The sequence below is a fragment of the Tachypleus tridentatus genome, chromosome 13 (genome assembly GCF_004210375.1).
Source record: "Tachypleus tridentatus isolate NWPU-2018 chromosome 13, ASM421037v1, whole genome shotgun sequence".
Taxonomy (NCBI): Eukaryota; Metazoa; Arthropoda; class Merostomata; order Xiphosura; family Limulidae; genus Tachypleus; species Tachypleus tridentatus.
Window position 1 is genome coordinate 184,259,766 of NC_134837.1, and position 21,638 is coordinate 184,281,403.

The following is a 21,638-nucleotide window of genomic DNA, read 5'->3' on the forward strand; positions in this document are numbered from 1 at the left end:
GTGTATTTAATAAACAAACAAAATACAAAGATGCTAACCTGAAGATGTTAACCTTCATTTCAATTAAGTTTTAATATCCATACCAGCCATCTTGAGAATACAAAGTTGTATATTTTCCTCCAAAATTTGATTGATAAAAAAAATAATTTTCCTCTTCAATATTTTATTCCCCCTTTTGATGTAGTGGTATATTAAAAAATAATTTTACCTTACGAGAGAAAACATTTTTCACATACTTCAACGTCACTTTTATATGACATGTTTCTAAATCAGTATTGTTTTCAGATTAATAGTTAATGAGCAGTTAATCTGAAGTCAATTGGAAGTAGTTCTAGCTTTACTGAAACTTTCAGTATTCATGTCTGTGTTTCAGCACTTAGAGTCTATTCCCCATTACAGTGCATGTTCTGCATTTGCATTACAATGTAAAGTAGGAAACACACTCCTTGAAATAGTCACCTTATAAGTTGAAGGGATTGAACCAATATGTTTGAAGCCAATTCCTGATATTTATCTAACTAACAATCATTTCAAGTTTTGTTTTAAATGCTGAAAGCTGGGAAAACATTAGAAGCCAATAAGCCTAAAATTTGCGATAATCATAGCCAAATTAAGAGTAATGATGAAAAAAAAAAACCTCTACATTTCACATTATTTCAGTTTTCTTTTCACATCCAATGAGAAACTACTTGAACATTATTTCTAACCACACTGTTAGGAAAACTATATTTAGCTGCTGAAGCCACAGATGATAGAAGACTAGCCAGTTAGCCCTGGCAATCAGTCAAAAAAGTTGACACTCCTCTCTCACTAGCCTCATATCCCAATAGCCTGGATATGCCCCATAACTCAAATGGGAATTGCAAACATGACATTTGACAATAAAAGAATGTTGTTATTACAATTATAGTTAGCTTCTATACTTAGAATCTTGCAATAAAAATGACTGAACTGCATGCATAACAGGTGTATTGACACAACACTATATGAATGTTCTTTCAGAAATGTACACTAGCAGTTTTTGTTTCTAATGCCTTCTATGTTTTGCAAGCAAAACTACAACAGAAACTTGCTATTTTGAGCCCTACAAAATATTTTAAATTTTGTACTGCTTTCATTGAGAACATGCTAAAATCAACTCAAAAAAAAAAAAAATCTGTATGTATAACATTTAATAAATAAAACGTTTTGTGAAGTTTTGACTCTTAAATATAAATAAATTGTGAGAAAGAATAACAAAAAGTTGATTTTCTATAAAGTTTTAATTTAATGGTTAACTTCTGTGTTCAGACAATGGGTGCCAAAGAATAAATGAAATCTTTAACACCTGAAACTTAACAAATATAATAATGAAGTAACTGAAATTACTAGATTGAGAATTTAGTTATTTAAAAACAAATATTCATTATGCAAATTACTTTTAATAGGGAATTAATGATTTAAATTTTTGTTAAAGACAGGCATTGAATAAATTGTGCATTAAAGCGTTTTTTGTCCACTATTTTGGTGTATGAACAACTCAGAAATTACGAATTATTAAGACACACCTTAAATATATTTACACTTCATTACTTTGGATGTCATGTGAATATCTTCCATATGGGGAATTTAAAAAGTCCAAAAATAGAGATCATTCAAATCAGTTTTGGACACTAACAATTTTGTCAGGCTTCAGCAGCAATAGAGACTGACAAGTTAGTTCTGGTTACATACAATTAGTAGAATTTACTATTCAATTAATCAGTGGGTTTGTTAATTAATTGAATTCAATAACTGATTCTGTTTACATGAGGCTTGAATGTCCGTAATATTCAAAAGCACTAATATTGATTAGTTGGTTGAATTTGATAAGAGTAAAGTAAAAAACTACACATTAATGACTGAAAAACAATAATCAGAAATCATAAATAAAATATCTGAATTACTTAGACACTTGAAATAATTAAAAACATTAATAGTTGTAAATATTCATTTAAACTACACTTGATAATTATGGCATTGATCAATTTCACTGTAATTCTGATTAAATATTTATGATACGTAATACTAATCAGTGTAATATCAAATGATTATACTGATTGAGTTAATTATCCAGCTCTAGTTGCAGATGGATCTAGAAAAAAACTTTTGAAACAGTGATAAATTAACAAATCAGTTCATTATATACTTTTTGATCAACAATGTACATCTTAAAACAAAACTTGTCCTACTTATCCTACAACCCTGCTATCAGTTAAAACATTGTTACAACACCACATTGAATTGATTTTTTTTTTATGAAATTATTTTTTGTGAATTGTTGCAAGGACAAGTAAACAACCTGACTGAAATAAAATCCCTAATAAAAACAAATTTCTCAAGTAGCTTTTGTTGTTTCAGTCAAAAGTAATTAAGATGTTTTGTCATCTGAACATTTAATGTATTAATAATTAGCTGAAAATTTTTAAATCCATTGCAAATCAATTAACACTTTTATAATTAAATTGCATGGTTTCTACAGATTATTTATGAATACTTTGCTAAGTATTTCTGTTTACTTTACATTGTTACTTACATAAAGTTGGAAGACATTTCTCGAAATGATTGGGAGATTAACAGTAAATATAATGACCCAGCATACAAGTGCTACTAAATATACAACATATTATCAAGAAACTTTAGCTACAAGATAAGTTTGATATTTCAGTAAATCTTTAAATGTTAAAACACTCGTATTTCTCTGCTGTGTTCTCACCAATTAAATAACACTTTTCCAAAAAGTAAAATATTGATAATTGAGTAAAATTCACCTTGAAAAGTTTTCAAAATTTTCAATTAATTCACTTTCAACCTCAATAGGCTCATTTCTCTGCTTCTGAATCTTAGGTTTAGATTGGTTGGACAGAAAACTCAGAAATCCTAGTCCGCAGAGCTGATGAAACACTGAAAATGATGTAACCGTAAGCAGAGATTCAGACTCTCTCCTCTTACGAGATGGTTGATATTTCTTCAGAGGGGAAAATTCCTGAAAAGAATGAGGCCTGAAAGCATGCGAGCCATAAGAAACAAAAGCACTACGAGCATGTTGCTCTGATTCAGTTAACTCACAAGTTGGCAAAGGTCGAGAACAAACAAAAAACACCGGTTGCGTTGGAGCAATCTTTTTGAGTGCTATCAGATCCCCTAGTTCCTGAAAATTGAAAAAAAAAATCTTTAAAACTATTATTCACCTTAGCTGCCAATAACTAGTTTAGTTTAATAAACACATTTCATCATAACCTAAATAACCAGTTGTACCAAACACTGGCTTTCATTTGTATAAGGTGATTCATGAAGTAACTTGTTAAAAAATATTGAACTTAGAAATATAAGATAATTTGTGAAACTAAAGTGGATAATAATTTATGTTTTATCCTTTTGCCAAAATAGGACCACTCAATTATGGACTACTAGCAAGATGTCCACTGAAACAGTTTAATGGTAAGTTTCCTAAAAATAGTGGTAAATAAATATAAAAAGTATGTAGATAACCCAATCCCTTGGATTGCATATACGCAACATGATTGTCTAGTGGGCCAATTATAACCATCTGTTTTCATTCCATGTATTACTGAAATAAAGAAAATTGTATTGCTTTTGTATTTAAGCAAAGAAAATTGATTGTGATGCATGGTTGACAAAAACATTCACATTTTGATGCAATGGGTACATTCAGCACAATAAAGCATTTAGGTACATTAAACAATTTCAAAGATTTTTCCACTGGATGGTACCATTCCTTGTCAATTTACTGAGCACAAGAAAAATGCCACTACTGAAGTGAGCACTTTAACAGCAGTCATTTCTATATAAAATGTCAAAGGAGAAAGATTCAAATCAATTTAAATGGTATAACAAAATCATGGGAAGAAAAAAAAAAAAAAAATCTAAACTGAACAATAACATATATACTCAAACATGATACTCTCCTTCAGCATTTTTCTGTTTGTGTTTTTATCTTTAAAATATTTTTCAATCAGTCAACACAGGAAGTTCAGTTTATTTCATTTCTTCAAAAAAAGAAAGTTTTGTTCTGACGTTTTCTCGTTGTCCATTCAGCACACACAAAGACTGACATAAATGTTGATACTGACATGAAATGTTATAAATTACAAAAAATTAGCAACTTTCTTATAATGTATTCTTGAAAGCAAGCATGTTTTCCTATTTTTCTATGATTAATCATACATGGAGGTACAATGTGATAGACATTAGGTTGGCTATTTTATACATGTATACACACATTACTTTGGGAATACACATTGTGTTACTTTGAAATTAATTTCAATGTTGAGCAATTTTCATGTCTTTTAAAATTGAAATAAGTACCAGTAAAACATTTTTATAATGGATGACACTAGTTCATGTCTGGAGTCATCACTAACAACTACCATACAAGTATACTAAATCCACAAGTATACTAAAGCACCAAAATTAGTATGTTCTCCATTAAATTCTACTAGCCTACAAGAAAATAAGAACAAAAATAATCAGTTTATCTTTATTAATCTTTTTAACTACCTTATTCACATTCGCTGCACGTGTACTTGTGTGGTTTAATACACATGTTCTTTAGTAAACTGAACAGAATAACTTAATAAACAAAAAGCAGTGATTTAAACATATAGAAAGTGTACTTAAACAAAATAATCTTAAAAGTAATTAACCCTCTCACTATAAGAAGGTCAAAACTCACGTCAAAACTTAAGTTACAAAAGAAATTTAATTAAACTGTTTTATCATTGTTGTATACAAAAACATTTGGCATGATATTTAGTTAATAAATCATGTTAAATATTAAGTAAGATAAAACATGATTTTTATATCCTTAAAACTTATTTGCTACAGCCATAATCTAGCAAATTGCATCCACCCATCACATCAGATATTTTTCATGAATTACACTCTTGAGCAGCCAATGTGTTAGGTAGTTCAGTGAGGGTAACATGAGCTACACTTCTGCAGAGCAGTTTACATCTTGTGTGACAGAATTATTAGTTAGATGTGGTCCAAAGAATGACAAAAAGATAAAAATAAATATAAACCAAAGTTGACAATATCTTAAAGAGCATAAAATTTGTTAAACAACTGTAGCATTCCATTACAAATCTGCAGTTATAATATAAATAAAAAGTAATTTAAAGTTATTTTGTATTTTTTTTGACAGTCACTAGGTTAGTCAAACTGTTTGAATGCAGACAGAGTTATGGTACAGAGAATAACAGGAAATAAATACTTACTGAACAAAAAATTTGATAATTATTTTGAAAGTTTCAGATATTACAAAAATTAAATTTTATAAGTTTCAAATTAAGAAAACTAATTCTCATCTTAGCACGAAAATCACTTTGTACTCGGAGCAGTTAACACTCTCACTATATATTCACAGACAAAATATGAATAAAAATACTCAATAAAAAATCTTAATTTTTATTTGAAAGACATATAATGTTCAATGATAGTTTGCAAAATTATGTAAAGATACATAAAACATATTACAAGTTATAACATGGAAAACCTGATGGTCATCTGGGGGTTAAGATGGTGATCACATGAACCAAGTCTGTAGTGAGAGGGTTAAATATCGACTTTCATAGATGTATAAAGCTTTTCCTGCTTTCAAAGGTGATCAGACAAAAAAAGAAAGATCTCAAAAAGGGTAGTAACTATTCTAAAAGTATATTTCAATTGACAGCAAATCTGTGTAAACATGTGAAATTCTCTTAATAAATAGTTACCAAAACATCTACAATAAAATTAGGACTCTACCTTATCTGTTAATGTTTCATCTTTGAAACAGTAAATCACAATTGGAGTCAGTCCTTCAATGCACCGACTATACACCTGACTGAACTGGTTGTCCTGATTGGATGAAGCAACCACAACTTGGACTTCATATCGTAAAAGAGAATGATTCAGACGAATTTCTAACACAGCTGTACTCAAGTCAGGGTCATTTGTAATGTCTTTCTATATAACAAAGACAACTCAATTGTAACATTGATTATTTATCTATCACATTTTCTTTTTTAAATTCACTTAACTAGGGAGTATACAGAACTTTAAAGATAAATGTCCTGACTTTTCCCACCTTATCTCTGTCCATTTACACATGCATACATATGTGGAAAGAGAGAGAAATTATGCTTAGGAATCACTACGTTAACTACTTTAAATTAATTATTAATGTTATATATTAGACATAAGAGCTAGTAAACATATTTCTGTTTATGATTACTGGCTGAAAAAAAAAAAATCCCTGACTTAAAGCATTTCTTTGTTTACTTTTCATATTTTCCCTGACCATATACACCCTGTTAACACAAACATTTAAATATTAAGTCATTAATACTGAAAATGAATATACAGCAGGACCATATTCATGGGGGTTGGGGGGCATGTCAACTGGGTCATGGCCCAAAGCCAAATACCACAGATCCCTGCAGGTCTAATGAAAAGAAAATTCTTTAAGGGTAAAAATAAATAAATAAAAAATAAATTTTTGTTTATTTAGAATGAAGGACAGTTTAACATTGACCACCATTAACCAACACTAACAAAACAATAATATATAGATGCAGTAACAAAGACAGAGTACTAACACCACCAGAAAAAGTTGTAATCATTGATACCAGTATATTTCTTTTAACCCTGAATTTAAATTTAATTGTTTAAAATATTTAAAACTTGTACTTTTTACTTGTCAGTAATCTGAAATGGATAGAACAAGCTGTTATTGTGGTAAAAGAAGGGAAACAAACTAGAAACTGTCATTCTCCAGGATAAATCAGAAAAATAGCACAAATCACATGATTACAAGATCAAGGTGTTTCTGTACCTGTAGAATTTCACTCTCATTGTAAGCCATGGTTTTGGAGAGGAAGGACCTATACCAATATGAATCAACAGCACACTAACACCAGTGCATCAGATGAAGTCACCCAGTAAAGCACCAGTACTGATATGAATCAACAGCACATTAGCACTGATGCATCAGATGAAGCCAACTAGGTAAGCACCTGTACCAATACAAATCAACAGCACACTAACATTGGTGCATCAGATAAAGTTACCGAAGTCCATGGTGAAAAAGCAGAAATTGAAGAAAGTGCACAGCTTGTGGTTAGAAAATGGTGCTGAGAATGTCATCATTGTGGTGGAAACTTCAAGGAGTCATCTGTGAAGGAGATGGGCAGAGCACATCATTGCACAAAATCATTGAATACCCATACACTTTCATTACCTGAAATAAGGACTTATCTTATGTGGCTACATTACTCAAAGACTACTGATCAAGTTTAGTTTTGTGTGCAAGCCAATGTCAAATGCTGGGAATTTCTTTACAACTAGCTTCAATGACCAGAAGCATGCCAGGAATTGCATCAAATTGCATGGCAAGTCACTCAACACAGCTATACAATTACTTGGATCTCAAAAACATTTGATGAAGACTTTTGGTTTGATGAATATGAATGGGAGATGTAAAAAAAGTGTGGTCATAGTGAGTATAACTATAAGAATGATAAGCAATGTGTTCATAAGTGAAAAAGGCACAAGAGGATATTCATCTGCCACCTAGAAGTAAGTTTAGAGTGAGCATCTATCTACCTTCCTGTCATCAGTAAACTTTATGCTAAATTGAAGCAACGTCTTGAAACATATGAAATTTTTCAATGAAGGTTTGAATTTCTATCACATGTGCTCAATCTACCAACAAATGAGCTCAGAGGAGCTGCAACTAACCTCATCAAATGCTATCCACGACCTGGAAAAGCCTTCAGTCAAAATCCGTACAATTCAAAGTTATGCTAAGTTCAGTTCTTATGGCAACAGATAAGAAATCAGCAAGTACACACGTTGATTGCACTCTTGAACTCTTCCGAGCATGAAACGTGAAACTTTATAAAAAAAATTTACTTTGATGGTCTTAAATACTTTGATGAAAAAAGTATACAAACACCCCTTTTGAAATCTGTAACACCACATATTTATGTATGATTTGTATGGTTTTTATTGATAGTTAAAATATGTGGGTTAACATATGAGCCACTCTAAAAAAAAAAAAAAAGCTAAAATTTTCAGTAAGGAACCTAACGACAGCCTGTCATGAAGCTAAAAATGTCACACATCAGCTGGCAAACTGACAGTCTAAGTTTGTCAAAGAAGACAAACACCCTGTGAAAAAAACTGACATAAAAGATAAAATAAAATTAGCTGCCCAAAGTAGAGGAATGAGGAAAACCTGGCATCTTGCATAACCAATCTTGACAAGCATATAAAGAAAAAGGCAGAGGTTCTCTCACAACTGACTCAGAACATCTACAGTTCTGATTTAGAACTGGAGGCAAGTAGTGAAAGAAGATGGTTGTTCAATATAGCAAAGGCACCAATCATCAGATGAACCAGATAACACTTGCACAACTGCTAGAAAATAGAAAAGGGTGGAAAGCCCATTTAAGGATAATCCAACAATAACAAGAAAAACCATCTGCCAAAATAATCATCATAATGGGAACATGCCAGACGTGAAGGTAAACATGCTTGAGAATAAAGCCAAAGAAGGTGCAGCTAAGCAAGTTGAACAGCTGATAGTTAAACATGCTTGATCTGAGATGCTGTTTCTTAGCAAGTACAGAAACCAGAATATTTCTGGCTCCCCAGCACAGTTCTCCAATCTGTGATGGAGGAATTTGTGAAAAGAGGAAGGTGTATAGGAAAATAAAGTAAGGGAGAGTGAAATAACTATGCTGCATGGCAATGGGTCTAAACCTGATATCACTGTGAAAAAGGGTCCCATTGGCAATGTCACAATTGAACATGCTCAAAGGAAATGACAAGGTGAAGAGAAAACATCATCTCCCAAAGCAGAAAAGACATCTTTGACAATAGATGTAAAAGGCTGAATTGTAAGAAGACAACTCCAGGGCTTGCAATACCAAAGATGGCTGGAGTATTCCTTGAGTCATGTTGATTCAAACTCTTAAAGATACTATGTAATCAGTAAACTCAAATGTGGCTTATTCAGTGGTCAACTGAGTGTTGATACTGAGTGGATGAATATATAAATTTATTGCTTCCAATACACTTACTTCATGAATGTTTTAATTTCTTGGATTAACTGCTAATAATACCTGACAATGGAAGTTAAACAACTGCTAAAAAAAACCAACTAAACCTTAACAATGTTAGACTCGTTATAATAAATATACATAATCTTACTAAAATATGTATCTCATAATTATTTACCTTACTTTAATGTACAGAAAAACTCACTCACCCCAACTTCAAGATCAGCTCGAGGAATACTATGCCAAGGTTGTTCCACTAGATGTTCCAGAAGTTCATAACTGTTTGTTAAAGCAAGGCTAATTTCAGTATGATTACCAAAAGAAAATCGAACCTAGAAGTGTAATAAACAAATAAAAATTTAGCCAAACTTGAGACAGTTCAATACAACTATCAATAGTCCAATGTTTTGTGTAATAACAAAAAAAAAATCACCTGTTGAACAAACAGCACATGCATACATTCATAATTCCGACATAAAAAATAAAATATGTTCACTATAATATTGCATATTAAGTGAAGCCATCTCTCAAAAGACACCTCATGTTCCGAATGTTTACAATTATCCTTAGAAACAAAACAGGTTATATTTCCTTCTCCTATTTGCATAAACTAAAAGACAATAAAACACAAAGTTAATAAATTATCAAATTTATGTCACTTGATACCTGATCATACCAGTGATATTAAAGAGTGCTAAATAGAAAAGCTGGTGTGGTAATGATGCTCTAGAAAGACACTATTCTCTACAATACAAGAAATGTTAACATTTCAAAACCTTTTTCTAAAACTAAGTAATCAAGAAATATTTTCCACAAGCATAACCAACAAACTCTTTCTTTCTGATTTGTAATTACATCACTAACACTATGTAACAAGATTTTTACTTTTTCTTGTTCCTGGGCAGAAAGTGTTATTTCCCAATTACTTAAGCCTAAAGTAAATGGAAAAGACCTATTTTTTTCTTCAAACTTGCTTTTGTGACCTGGGAGCGTATAACAAAAACAAGATGGGAGATTATATTTGGAGGTTGATACACGAAAGTGATTTACATTACAGTCACAAATCTCGAAAAACTACTCACTTTTAAACATTTTTGTATAATGTTAGCATATATACATGTAAATCTCAATTCATACGTCATTTTATTCAGACATTATGTAAATGAAAATGTGCAAATTGGCCCATTTTTACACAGAAAATAGGTTAATTTCTAAGTTTCATTATCCAGGTCACAAATGCAAAGTTTGAAGGGAATAGTGGCCATTTTTTGTACTTTTACAACATAACCAATTAAGAAATAACACATACTATCCAGGAACAAATTTTCTGTTACATAGTATAATCCTAAGTAAATGTATAATTAAATAAAACATCCATATAAACACTTATTTAATACTGTTAGAGATTAACAAACTACACCAACTGTATTGTGTATAGTGATTCTAAACAAAGGTGTCTTCTTTATCTCATTAACTAAAGCCAATGCAATCAGGTTGTCTGTATCTATAAGTAACTCTAACAAGCAGAAGAAGTCATGGCCAAAGATGATGGATAATGCTATGCATGAAAGTCTTGACTTGAAGAGTATTGTACAACAGTTACTGGGAGTAAAAAACTGGAAAGAAACCCAAACCTTTTGGTTTTGTGAGTCCAAACCTTACAGTTTAAATTACACTGTCTGGTTATGATATTTTGGCATCTTGTTCAAATACTATGACATCAGACCTTCTACCTATATACAAGCCTATATACTCAAAACTTAAAACAAATTCAAGCATGACATTTCTCCGACAACTACTGCCAGTTTACTATTGTTATAAAGTATGAATATTTATCTAAACATTTGAAGTCTTCAGAGAAGTAATGGTTAATCTCCAGCTAAGCTGAAGAGGTCTTAGCATCCCTAATCAAGAGTTATCTTGTTGCTATGTTGATGTCATAGTATTCTTGATGTTAAGACTCATCTTATTACCATCCAAAACCATTTTAAAATCTATAATAAAATCCCTTCTGTTCTAGCTTCAGTAACGTTTTACTTCAAACTCTTAAGTAATCATTTTACTTCTGACATCAATCATGAGCTTAAACCTCATAAAGTTTCTGATTACTGTCAGTATTACCTAAAAACAGTTGTATGTGCTGTAGACAGAATACCAACATTGACTTTCCCAGTTAACTGAAGTAGAGTTTAGGACTGGTTACATTCTAGACATTATTGACATTTCCTGCTCACAATATTCCCTTTATTAGAACTAGATTAATCAAATTCAGATTTACTCTTAGAAGTACGCTTGAAGTCCACAGCTTGAAAATCCCCAACACATTACAGTGTAACTATTTCCACCATCAAAAAATGGTTTCACAACTTCTTTAACCTTAAATTTATTACTCTTGTCACCATTGTATTTTATCTTATTTCTGTTGATAAAACTCATGTTTTCATTTTTATTCACCTTTTAAGGGACACATTTATAGGTAGTAATGACCAATATAGAGGAATTTTGAAATGACATATCAGGTATCTTTAAGAGGGTTGCAATCAGTTTATAATCTAATTACTTGGTACACCACAGATCTTAAGTTGTAAACATCACATATATTCTAATAGTGCATCCTTTATCATCACAAATACTCAATTCTCTGTTCTTAGGAAGCATGCAGAAAATAAACACTTGGGTAATAGCATTTCAGTTTTGTTAAGTTTGGTGATTGTTTCCAAAAGTCCTATAATATGCCCAACTCTGCCTGAAAAAAAAAAAGAAGCTTTTAGAATCATATAATATTATACATGTATGTGTCGTAACTTGCAGATGAATGTAAATAATGGCCCTTCACTGAAAACTGTTGCATAGTTACTGGATACATTCCTGCTGGTTACACTTGTTTTTGTAGGTGTAGAACCTTTCCTACTCTTTAATTAGATAACTTATCTAACTAACCCTGTACCCCATAAATAAATATTTTTCTTCTTTTACAGTATCAAAATATAATACTTTGCTTACCATCCTCCAGCCATAACATTCATCTTCAACGTCATGACCTGGCGAGAATGTTGGCAGAAGAGGCTGTCCAAACAGTTCATTCACAACACTTGCTTTAGCCCAACAGTTCTGTCCAAGGATGATGATACCTACAGGTTGGTTGATGATGTTCTGAACAAAATCTTCGTCTACACTTGGAATTTTAACATTGAATAATTGGCCTGAAAATACAAACAACAAAAATTAAAGCATTTTAATGTGAAATATATCAAATATCCATTCAAACTTATAATAAAATGATCTACAGTGGAGGGATATTTACTCAGAACATATTCAAGCTTCGTGTGTACACACACACACACACATTTACACATGTGTTTATCTTAATAGTTCTTCTTTCAGAAAGATATACACAGTTAGTGGAAAAGAACAAATAATTAATATAGAGGGCTCTAAGTTCACAACATGATGATTACAAAAACCAAAATTCCATTTTTCTTTGGTTTCTCTAAGAAAAGTGTCATTTACCCTCAGTAAGATAATAATATTGATCTAGGCAATTATAAACATATTGTCTAACAGAAATTCACTCTGACTCTGGTGAACCAATTATTAATTAAAGAATTTTATTTAACATTTCTAAACTTTTGGTGATTTTTTTTCCATTTTCTGACTTTCTTCACTTTGAACTTCTCAGTCTAGAATAAAACTTACGACTTCAGCTTTTGTGCTTCTGACAAACCAAATGTTCTACTTACTTCGAGAAGTCAGTGCATCATTATTAAACACAGAACTAGCTAGACCCTAAAGATAGTCTGTTTTAATAAAAATTACAGTAATTGTGGGAAGAGGAGTATACTTTTAATCTATCGCAATGTATAAACATAATGTCCTATTGTACAGAGTAAAATATAACACAAAGACACGTGACACACAATCCCACCCCATAAACATGTTTGTACTTATCATTTTGAACATTAGGGTACAATGACCACAATCCCACCAACTAGTGTTCATACTTATTATAGTTTTGCATATTAAGGTTCAGTGATCCACAGTCCTACCCTACAAACATGTTTGTACTTATTGTAGTTTTACACAGTGACACACAACACTACTGATAAGTGTTCATACTTATTGTGGTTCTGCACATTAGAAAAACAACAGTACAAAGTAATTCTGGTTCAAGGTTATCTAAGATTCATTGAAGCAATGATTTATTTACTCAAACATTAACACTGACTTGAGGCCAATGACCCATCCCAGGGGAGTGTAAAGATCAGATAATGATACCTGACACCAGAAACCTGAAGTTCAAGAATACAAATGTGGAAAATCATGGATGTCTGGTAAATATCCTGGTTGTTGATAAATCAAAAATATCAGCTACAAATAAAGATAAAACTTCTGTGAACTACACAGAATTATACTACATATACCCTAACAAGTACCACATTATTCCAAGTCTTACACCACAAAGTCGTTTCAATGATTATTCAAAGCTTTATTCCACAAGATAATATCAAACATTATTCAAGGCTTCATTTCAAAATTCACATTAAAAGATATTTAAAAAAATATTTTCAGTCTCCTTCTGATGAAGTATTTACATACAAAACTATGGTCATGAAAGTTTGTGTAAAAAGCACAATTGTTATTAAAGACTCTACTCTAAAGTTATATCAAAAACTTATTCCACATGTTTATACATAAACAAAAAATGATCTTACAAACACACATGTATACCAAATTTTTTAACATTACACTAGAGTTTGTAGTATAGAAATATTAAAGCATTTAATTATTAGCCAGTTTATTGCAGGTACAGTTTTTAACCTTGACAGATTTCAATGAAAACAACTATTAAATATCTTAAAACACTAATACTTCAGAAATAAACCCATAACTAAGATACTTCAAAAAAAAAATTCCTTATTTACATACATGCATGAGGAATTGCTCAACTTAACTCCTACCTTCAGCTTTTTACTGAAAGTTGTATTTGACTTTTGCAATCACAATGTTGATTAAGAATTAATCACCATAATACATATATCCTCTGAAATATGATTTTTTAATTTATTTCATTTTTCCACAAAACTTATTGCATTCTGTTTATTCTTAGGTTAGCCTGCTTTAAATGTTACATCCATTAATCTAGGGTATCTACTCTACTGAAATGTAACTTATCACTCTGAAGAGGGCTTAGTTTTTTAACAGACACTCTTAGATACAAGCATTGTTTTCTGTGGCCTGTTTTCTGTGGTAAACAAATTTTGTTTACCAAATAAAAGCTATGTTAAATTTATGAGCTTTTGTTTGTGACAGAATATTTCTATACAAAAAGTTGCTGCTATTAAATCATGGTTGAAGAGTCCAAGTACAGTACTTGACTAAACACACTCTAGTTTGATAAAATTTCAAAAACATCCCACTTGGGATAACAATTCTTCACAATCAATTAAAATAATGTCAACACCAGATGAAAGATAAAGTCAAGTTTTCTCTTTTATATTCTTTTTCTTAAACAACAATAATAATGATAACTTATCTACAAAAACATGTAAAAAGCAATGTAAATGAAAAAAATGTTCTTACTAGAAACATATGTACTATAGTACAGTAAAGCTCCTGATGTACGGAGCATGGTAAAAAGAAAATTCCAGATGCATGGAGCATGCTATAGAATAACTCCAGATGCACAATGTACAGTAAACAATGGCTCCAGGTGCACATAACATGGTAAAGAAATGTTTCAAACAAAATAAAGAAAACTTTTCTATGATTACCAACACCAAAAAAAAAAAAAAACATCTAATGATTATTCAAAGTTATTGATAAAATATGAAATATTAAATTAGCACTGTATCCTATTAGCTTTAATAAGCATTAACTAAACCTGATACATTTTGTCCACTGACATCACAATTAATGGATCCAAACAACTCCAGCTGTAAGTTGCTTTCACCTTTGCTTTTCACAACATCCAAATAATTTCTTTCTCTTATATGTTGTCTCAGACACCTCCCACAAAACAGTGAACTTGTTGTAATGTTTCAGTTTGATAATGTCAAAGCCAATGTTTATTTTCCAAAATTCTCATGAAACAGCACACAGTATTTTCACACTTTCTCATGCACGTATTGCATACACACACATTTTATTGTAGCATGTTCAAGAGATTTAGAATGTGCCCAGTCATGCAAGCAGCCTAGCTAACTAGAATACATTATGTATATCTAGTAAATTCACAGACATTTAGCACTAAGCTGGTTACAAACTCTCTCAATGTGGGTTCAGTCACATGGACTGATCATATGACCATTTTGTTTTGTATACATGTATCCTTAAATATGGCAGACTATCAGTAAACACCCAAAAAAGAAAAAAACTTTTAATGAAGTACTTTTACTAAAATTGTCTGTGAATATATCAAGTTTCTTTTTTATTAAACCAAGTGCAAAATAATTTTCATATTAAAAATACTTATCTTCATCTTAAAAGATCTCATCTCTCTTGTACAACCTCTAAAACTTTATATATACATTTTAATAATGTTTTGCAGTAAAACTTTATATTGTATCTGTTATTTTCTCTAACCTAAATCTGTACAAGGTTGGTTAATTTGACCCATCTTGTAATCACACACACACACACACACACTGCTGGCCAAAATCGTAAGGCCAATGAACATAAAGAATAAATATGCATTTTGCATTGTTGGACTCATCTACTTATTTGAGTAGAGCTTCAAAAGATGAAAATAAGTAAAGGGAAAATAAAAATAAAAAACGTTTTTAGCATTTAATATGGAAAATGTGAATACTATGAAATTAGCCTAAATACTAGCTGGTCAAAAGTTTAAGACCATACCAAAAAGAAGTCCTAAACAGGGTAAGAAATTCCCAACAAGAGGTCTCAGCAGTAAGCTGCACAGTTGTCATTATGAATAACTACAAACATTCAATAAGCGTTTGCAGAAGGCTGGCTGAAATGTTATTCCAAGTGGTGAAGATGGCTTCACAAAGATCATGCACTGTTTGGAATTGATGCCCATTTCTATAGACTTCCCTTGCCATCCACCCCCAAACATTTTCAATGGGGTTCATTTCAGGCAAACACTCTGGATGGTCCAAAAGAATCCCATTATTTGCCATGTAAAAGTTCTTTGTCCTGTGGGCATTGTGGATTGCAGCATTGTCCTGCTGAAAGATCCAGTCATTTCCACACAAGCGAGGGCTTTCAGTCAATAAGGATGCTCTCTCCAGCATGCCAATGTAGCCCGCTGCTGTTTGACACCTATATATAACCTAAAGCTCCATTGTTCCATGGAAGAAGAAAGCACCCCAGATCATGATGGAACCTCCTCCACTGTGTCCTGTAGAAAATGTCTCAGGTGGAATATCCTTATCATGGCAGTAACATTGGAAGCCATCTGGACCATCCAGGTTAAAGTTTTTTCTCATCAGAGAACAAAACCTTCTTCCACTTTTCTACGTCCCATGTTTAGTGCTTCTCAGCACAGATTAACAGAGCTGTTTTGTGGTGTGGAATGAGGCATGGCCTTTGAAGATGTTCATGGTTTTTAAAGCCTTTCTCTTGTGGATACAGTCTTATTGTTCTTGAGCTGCATTCTGTGTCTGTAAAGGCCTTAATATGGTTCGACGATTGGCTGGTGTCAAAATTTTCTTGGGCCGACCACTTGAAATTCTCATTCCGTATCCCTCAGGGTCTTTTAAGACATTTGCAACAGCAGTTTTAATATGCCCAATCTCACCAGAGATGGCACATTGAGAGAGACAATACTGTAGTAAATGAAATACAGAAACACAAACCAAAAATTCCTTTATAGCTGAAGTATCCACTGGTATATTTTGCAGTTTTTTTACCCTTAATTTTATGTATTCTTAGTATGAAGGTAAATTTATTGCCAGCTTACAAAATAAAAATGCTAAAGTGACACCTATTATTGGCTAAGGAACACATTGTTTGATAGTAGTATTTGGAGCATGAATGTTAGTTTCAAGTCTGTAAACATCCCACTGTCCCATAAAAGAAATATTAACAAAAATATCAGAAGTCATAAGTACACCTGAAACTTAAAATGATTACATTATTTTAAGCATCAATTCAGTTCTGTCAATGCTAACAATATTTGCAGCTATAATCTCAAAAAGTAACTCTGGAAATTTGGGTTAACTTATTTAATTTAGATTATCCTAAGTCCAAATACTAAGATCATCACTTATCTTTACAGGACTTTGACTAGAAAATATTTGAATTCCATTTCACTCTGTACTTGATAATAAGAGGTTAGAAAATCACAACTACAATGGTATCAATCCTGGTACAAAAAACAAACTACCAATGTAACAATTACAAAATGGTTCTATTAGCTTGTAACAGTTAATGACTTCATATGAAATATTACACATGTTGCTCACATCTGACATAATTCAGTGGAGTCTAAACTGCACTATGAACATAAGAAATACTGTGTATTGCAAGAGCACATAACACTACCCAAGAAAAAATCAGAAACAAACATAATATGGGGGTCCCAGTCCAAGCTGGTTCTTTAAGGCTGACCTTGTTCATTCACCCTTGAGAAAATTACAATTCACTCTTTACATTCTAGAAATAACCAAATTCCCTCTTAAACTCCTGTAAAGTGTTGTCTTCACAACTACCAAGGCAATTCATTGAATATAATACGGTGCTTCAAGAAAAACTTCAATTTGGGAATATTGCCTTTTGCAAATATTGAACTTACATGCTTTCATCCTTTTATTTTAAAAATTTAGCAAAAAATAAATAAAAACAAAGGCATTTAAGAAATTAATAATCTGAATTAAATACAAGTTATAACTTTCAGATTGTGTCACTTCTAAAAAAAAAAAAAACTTAGTTCAGTATTGCTCCATGTTGTTTTTGTGAGTTCATGACATACCAGTGAATAATATAGTGGCTTGTGAATTAAATATAATGCAAGGACAACAAGGGCCCAGTAGTCCATCTAAGCTGTCCTAATCCTCAACAATGAAACACTCAAAGCCAGCCCTTCAATCTTCCTTGCTTAATTTAACTGCATCCACCACATCTAAAAGTAACTTACTCCAGAGGCTAACCACCCTTTTAAAAGAAAAAAGTTGTTTTAACAAAACATCAATCCCACCTTTCCTGAATTTATATTTCTATCCCCAAGTCATACCATTTTCACCATTAAATAAAAAAAAAAATTAGGATACATCAACACTATCAATCTTAAACATCTTAATCAGATCCCCTTTAATTCTTTTTCAAGTGAAAACAATTTCACAGATCTTAACTATCTTCTAACGACAACACTTCCATGCCAGGCACCATTCTAGGAACCCTCCTCTGAACCATATCTAAAAACTCAATGTTCTTTCTAAGGTAAGTAGTCCAAAACTGAATACAGCAATCCAAATGCAACCTACACAATGACATTATAACCTCTTCAGACTTGTACAACATTTCTATTGATATAACCTAAAATCCTATTTTCCATACCACCAGCAACAGCACACTGCTTGGATGGCTTAAGCAACTAATTAACCACTATACCAAGATCCCTTTCTTTCATAACACCATTAAAGTTATACCCATCCAAATTATATTTATTATAATCAAAAGCCATCTCTCATTAATTGACTCAACTCATCAAATGATTCAAATCATTTTGTGAAGTACCAGAATCCTTGTCACAGCTAGAAACATCCACAACTTTAACATCCTCAGTAATTTTACTTAATTCATTGACCATTTCTTCTATGTCACTGATGTAAATGAAAAACATTAACGGCCCTAACACAGAGTCCTGAGGTACCCCACTTATGACATTAATCCAGTTTTACATATTTATTTGTAATAGCCTTCTGGTTTTTTCCATCCAGCTGCTCTTTGATCCAATTTAACTTGTCTTCCAAACCTACAGAGATAGTTCTTTTATAAGCCTTTTATGTAGCATCTTGTGAAACACTATATGAAAATTCAAATACACCAAATCTACACCTTTACCCTCATCCATATAAGCAGTTATCTTTTCAAAGAAATATGAACAAATCTGTAACACAACTGATTTGAAAGCGTACCGAGCACTCAACAATCTGCAAAACCAACAACCGATTTGACATTATAGTAAAGCAATCAGTCAATTTGTAACAAAACCAATTTCATGTGGTACTAAACAATTTGACAATGTGTAGAACTAATTTAACAGGACACTAAAGTATTCAACTGATAATACAAAGGATGATTTGAAAAGGTACTAAACAATTAATTTATACACCAAGTTCTGTTGTGCACCTGCATGTATAAACTGACATCGGTAAACAAGCGTTTAAAGTTGGTAAACTCTGATCTCACAGAAGATCACAAGACTGAAGTTATTCAACTTCTGTTTACAGCAAAACGAAACGTTTCTACGCACGTAATATTTGTTCGTTCTACATTATAAGTTGCTACCATAAGCTGATGTCAGGTACTAAAACTTAATATGTTTATTTTCTATATTTTCGACCTAGATATTAATTTTAACAGCGCCAACGATGAACTCGTGTTTACAAACCATCATGAAGCATTAATGACGTTCTCAGCCAAGTTTAGGTCCGAGTCCAATATTTACGAAGGTGACCTCTGGTACTGTTTACCTCAATTCATCGCCCTTGCTATATTTTCTTTCCTTTTCACGAGAACTTCCTAATGTTTATTTTAACATCAAATCCTGGTACTTCACTGAAGGCCAGTTTGCAAGAATCGTTCAAACGTTTGTTGTTTTTTTTAATTCATGTTAAATTTGTCCTTTAACACTTTTATCATCTCCTTGATGTATATTAAAGTAATTAAAGGAACTAATGACAAACGCAGCGGCTGAAACACGTTCTGTCGTTTAAATGGATTTTAAAAGTTTGAAAATAAGTACAGAGTGGCAATCTCATAAAATAAAAATAACCAGTTTTTATAGCGAAAAACTTGTATATTAAAAGAACATAAAAAGCATCAGAATAAGCAATTTAGGGTTCTGAGTATAACTGGGGATCAGTGACTTGTTTTTTAATCGAGGAATCGTGAGTGTATGGTCACCGGAATGGCACTTTCTATTAAAGGAAGACTCAAACAGTTGAGAATAAATATTAAAAAACAACACGAGCAGCGTATTTTAATAATACATACAAACAACCTTATAACAAACTTTTTTATTCAAGTTAGTCACTCAAGGTTTCACTTTACAGGAGCGTTTCACTAAAACAAACAATCCGGAACGCTACTAAAGAAGTTGTAAAGCGAAACGTTGAGTACATAATTAAATAAAAACAAGTATGGTGTTATAAAGTCGTTTATTTGTAGTATTAAAATGCCTTTTATACACAAACATGCACTACAGAAATTGAATAAAATAAGAGTATTCGTTATTTTATTTTTAAGAAAAATAACATTTTAGTTTAAGAACAACAGCTAAGCTATTTACAGAGAGTTAAATGTAGGTAACAGATTGTTACTTTTTATAGTTCATATGTGGTGAAATAAAATATGAATTTATCTCTTTTAAGCGTTCAGGCCCGGCATTGGTCAGGTGGGTTAAGGCGTTCGACTCAATCTGATGGTGCGACGGTTCGAATCTCCGTCGCACTAAAACATGCTCTCCCTTTCAGCCGTGGGGGCGTTATAATGTTACGATCAATCTCACTGTTCGTTAGTAAAAGAGGAGCCCAAGAGTTGGCGGTGGGTGGTGATGACTAGCTGCCTTCCCTCTAGTCTTACACTGCTAAATTAGGGGCGGATATCACAGATAGCCCTCGTGTAGCTTTGCGCGAAATAAAAAACTTTTAAGCGTTCAATTAATGAACAAATAACTTCCGCTTTATTAACGTTTATTACATTTTGATCGAACTTCTTGAAGTTTATAGTTTTCTACACTTCCAGTCAGAAGATATTAAAACCTTTCATCATTAGAAGAGGACAAGATAGGCCTTGAAGAGAGAGATATGATAAGAGTCTGAAAAGGCTTCGGTATCATAACATAAATGCTCCAATAAAAGTTGGCCTAAACAGAAAAACGCTTGTTCGTGTTTCGAAACGTTTGCTTGGAAAACGTGTCTATCAGTCACCGTTTCTAAAAATGTTTATCTCAACAAACATAATCAAAGCCTGGTCGTTAATAATCATTGGATTAAATTTGGGTGCATTTCATTTACTTTTGTTTCAAGAGTTTTGTGCAAGGTTGCACAAAGTTTTCTGCTCATAGTCATATTTATTATGATATAGGATAGGCAACTAGTGAAAAATCACCCACCGCTAACTCTTGAGCTACTGAACGAATGGTGGAATTAGACATTCATTCTACTCCACACACCCCAGGCCTTTCCATGAACACACCGCGAACAGCTAACCCCTAGATTCACAGTTCGAACAACAAAGCTCGATGTCCATTACCTTTGTATACAACTCTGTGTGTGTGTGTGTGTGTGTGTGTGTGTTCTTATAGCAAAGCCACATCGGGCTATCTACTGAGTCCATCGAGGGGAATCGGCCCCTGATTTTAGCGTT

General features: G+C 32.2%; 1 protein-coding gene across 1 annotated transcript in view; it reads right to left on the minus strand.

The window, feature by feature from the left end:
• The window catches only part of LOC143236012 (dual serine/threonine and tyrosine protein kinase-like), a 71,247-nt gene that overhangs the window by 18,763 nt on the left and 30,846 nt on the right, over positions 1-21,638 (minus strand). Inside the window, exons 2-5 of the mRNA XM_076474204.1 lie at positions 12,090-12,289; positions 9,296-9,418; positions 5,788-5,988; positions 2,790-3,169 (exon numbers count right to left, since the gene is read on the minus strand). Coding sequence (XP_076330319.1) covers positions 2,790-3,169; positions 5,788-5,988; positions 9,296-9,418; positions 12,090-12,289 — 904 coding nt within the window. The remainder of the gene's footprint in view (positions 1-2,789; positions 3,170-5,787; positions 5,989-9,295; positions 9,419-12,089; positions 12,290-21,638) is intronic.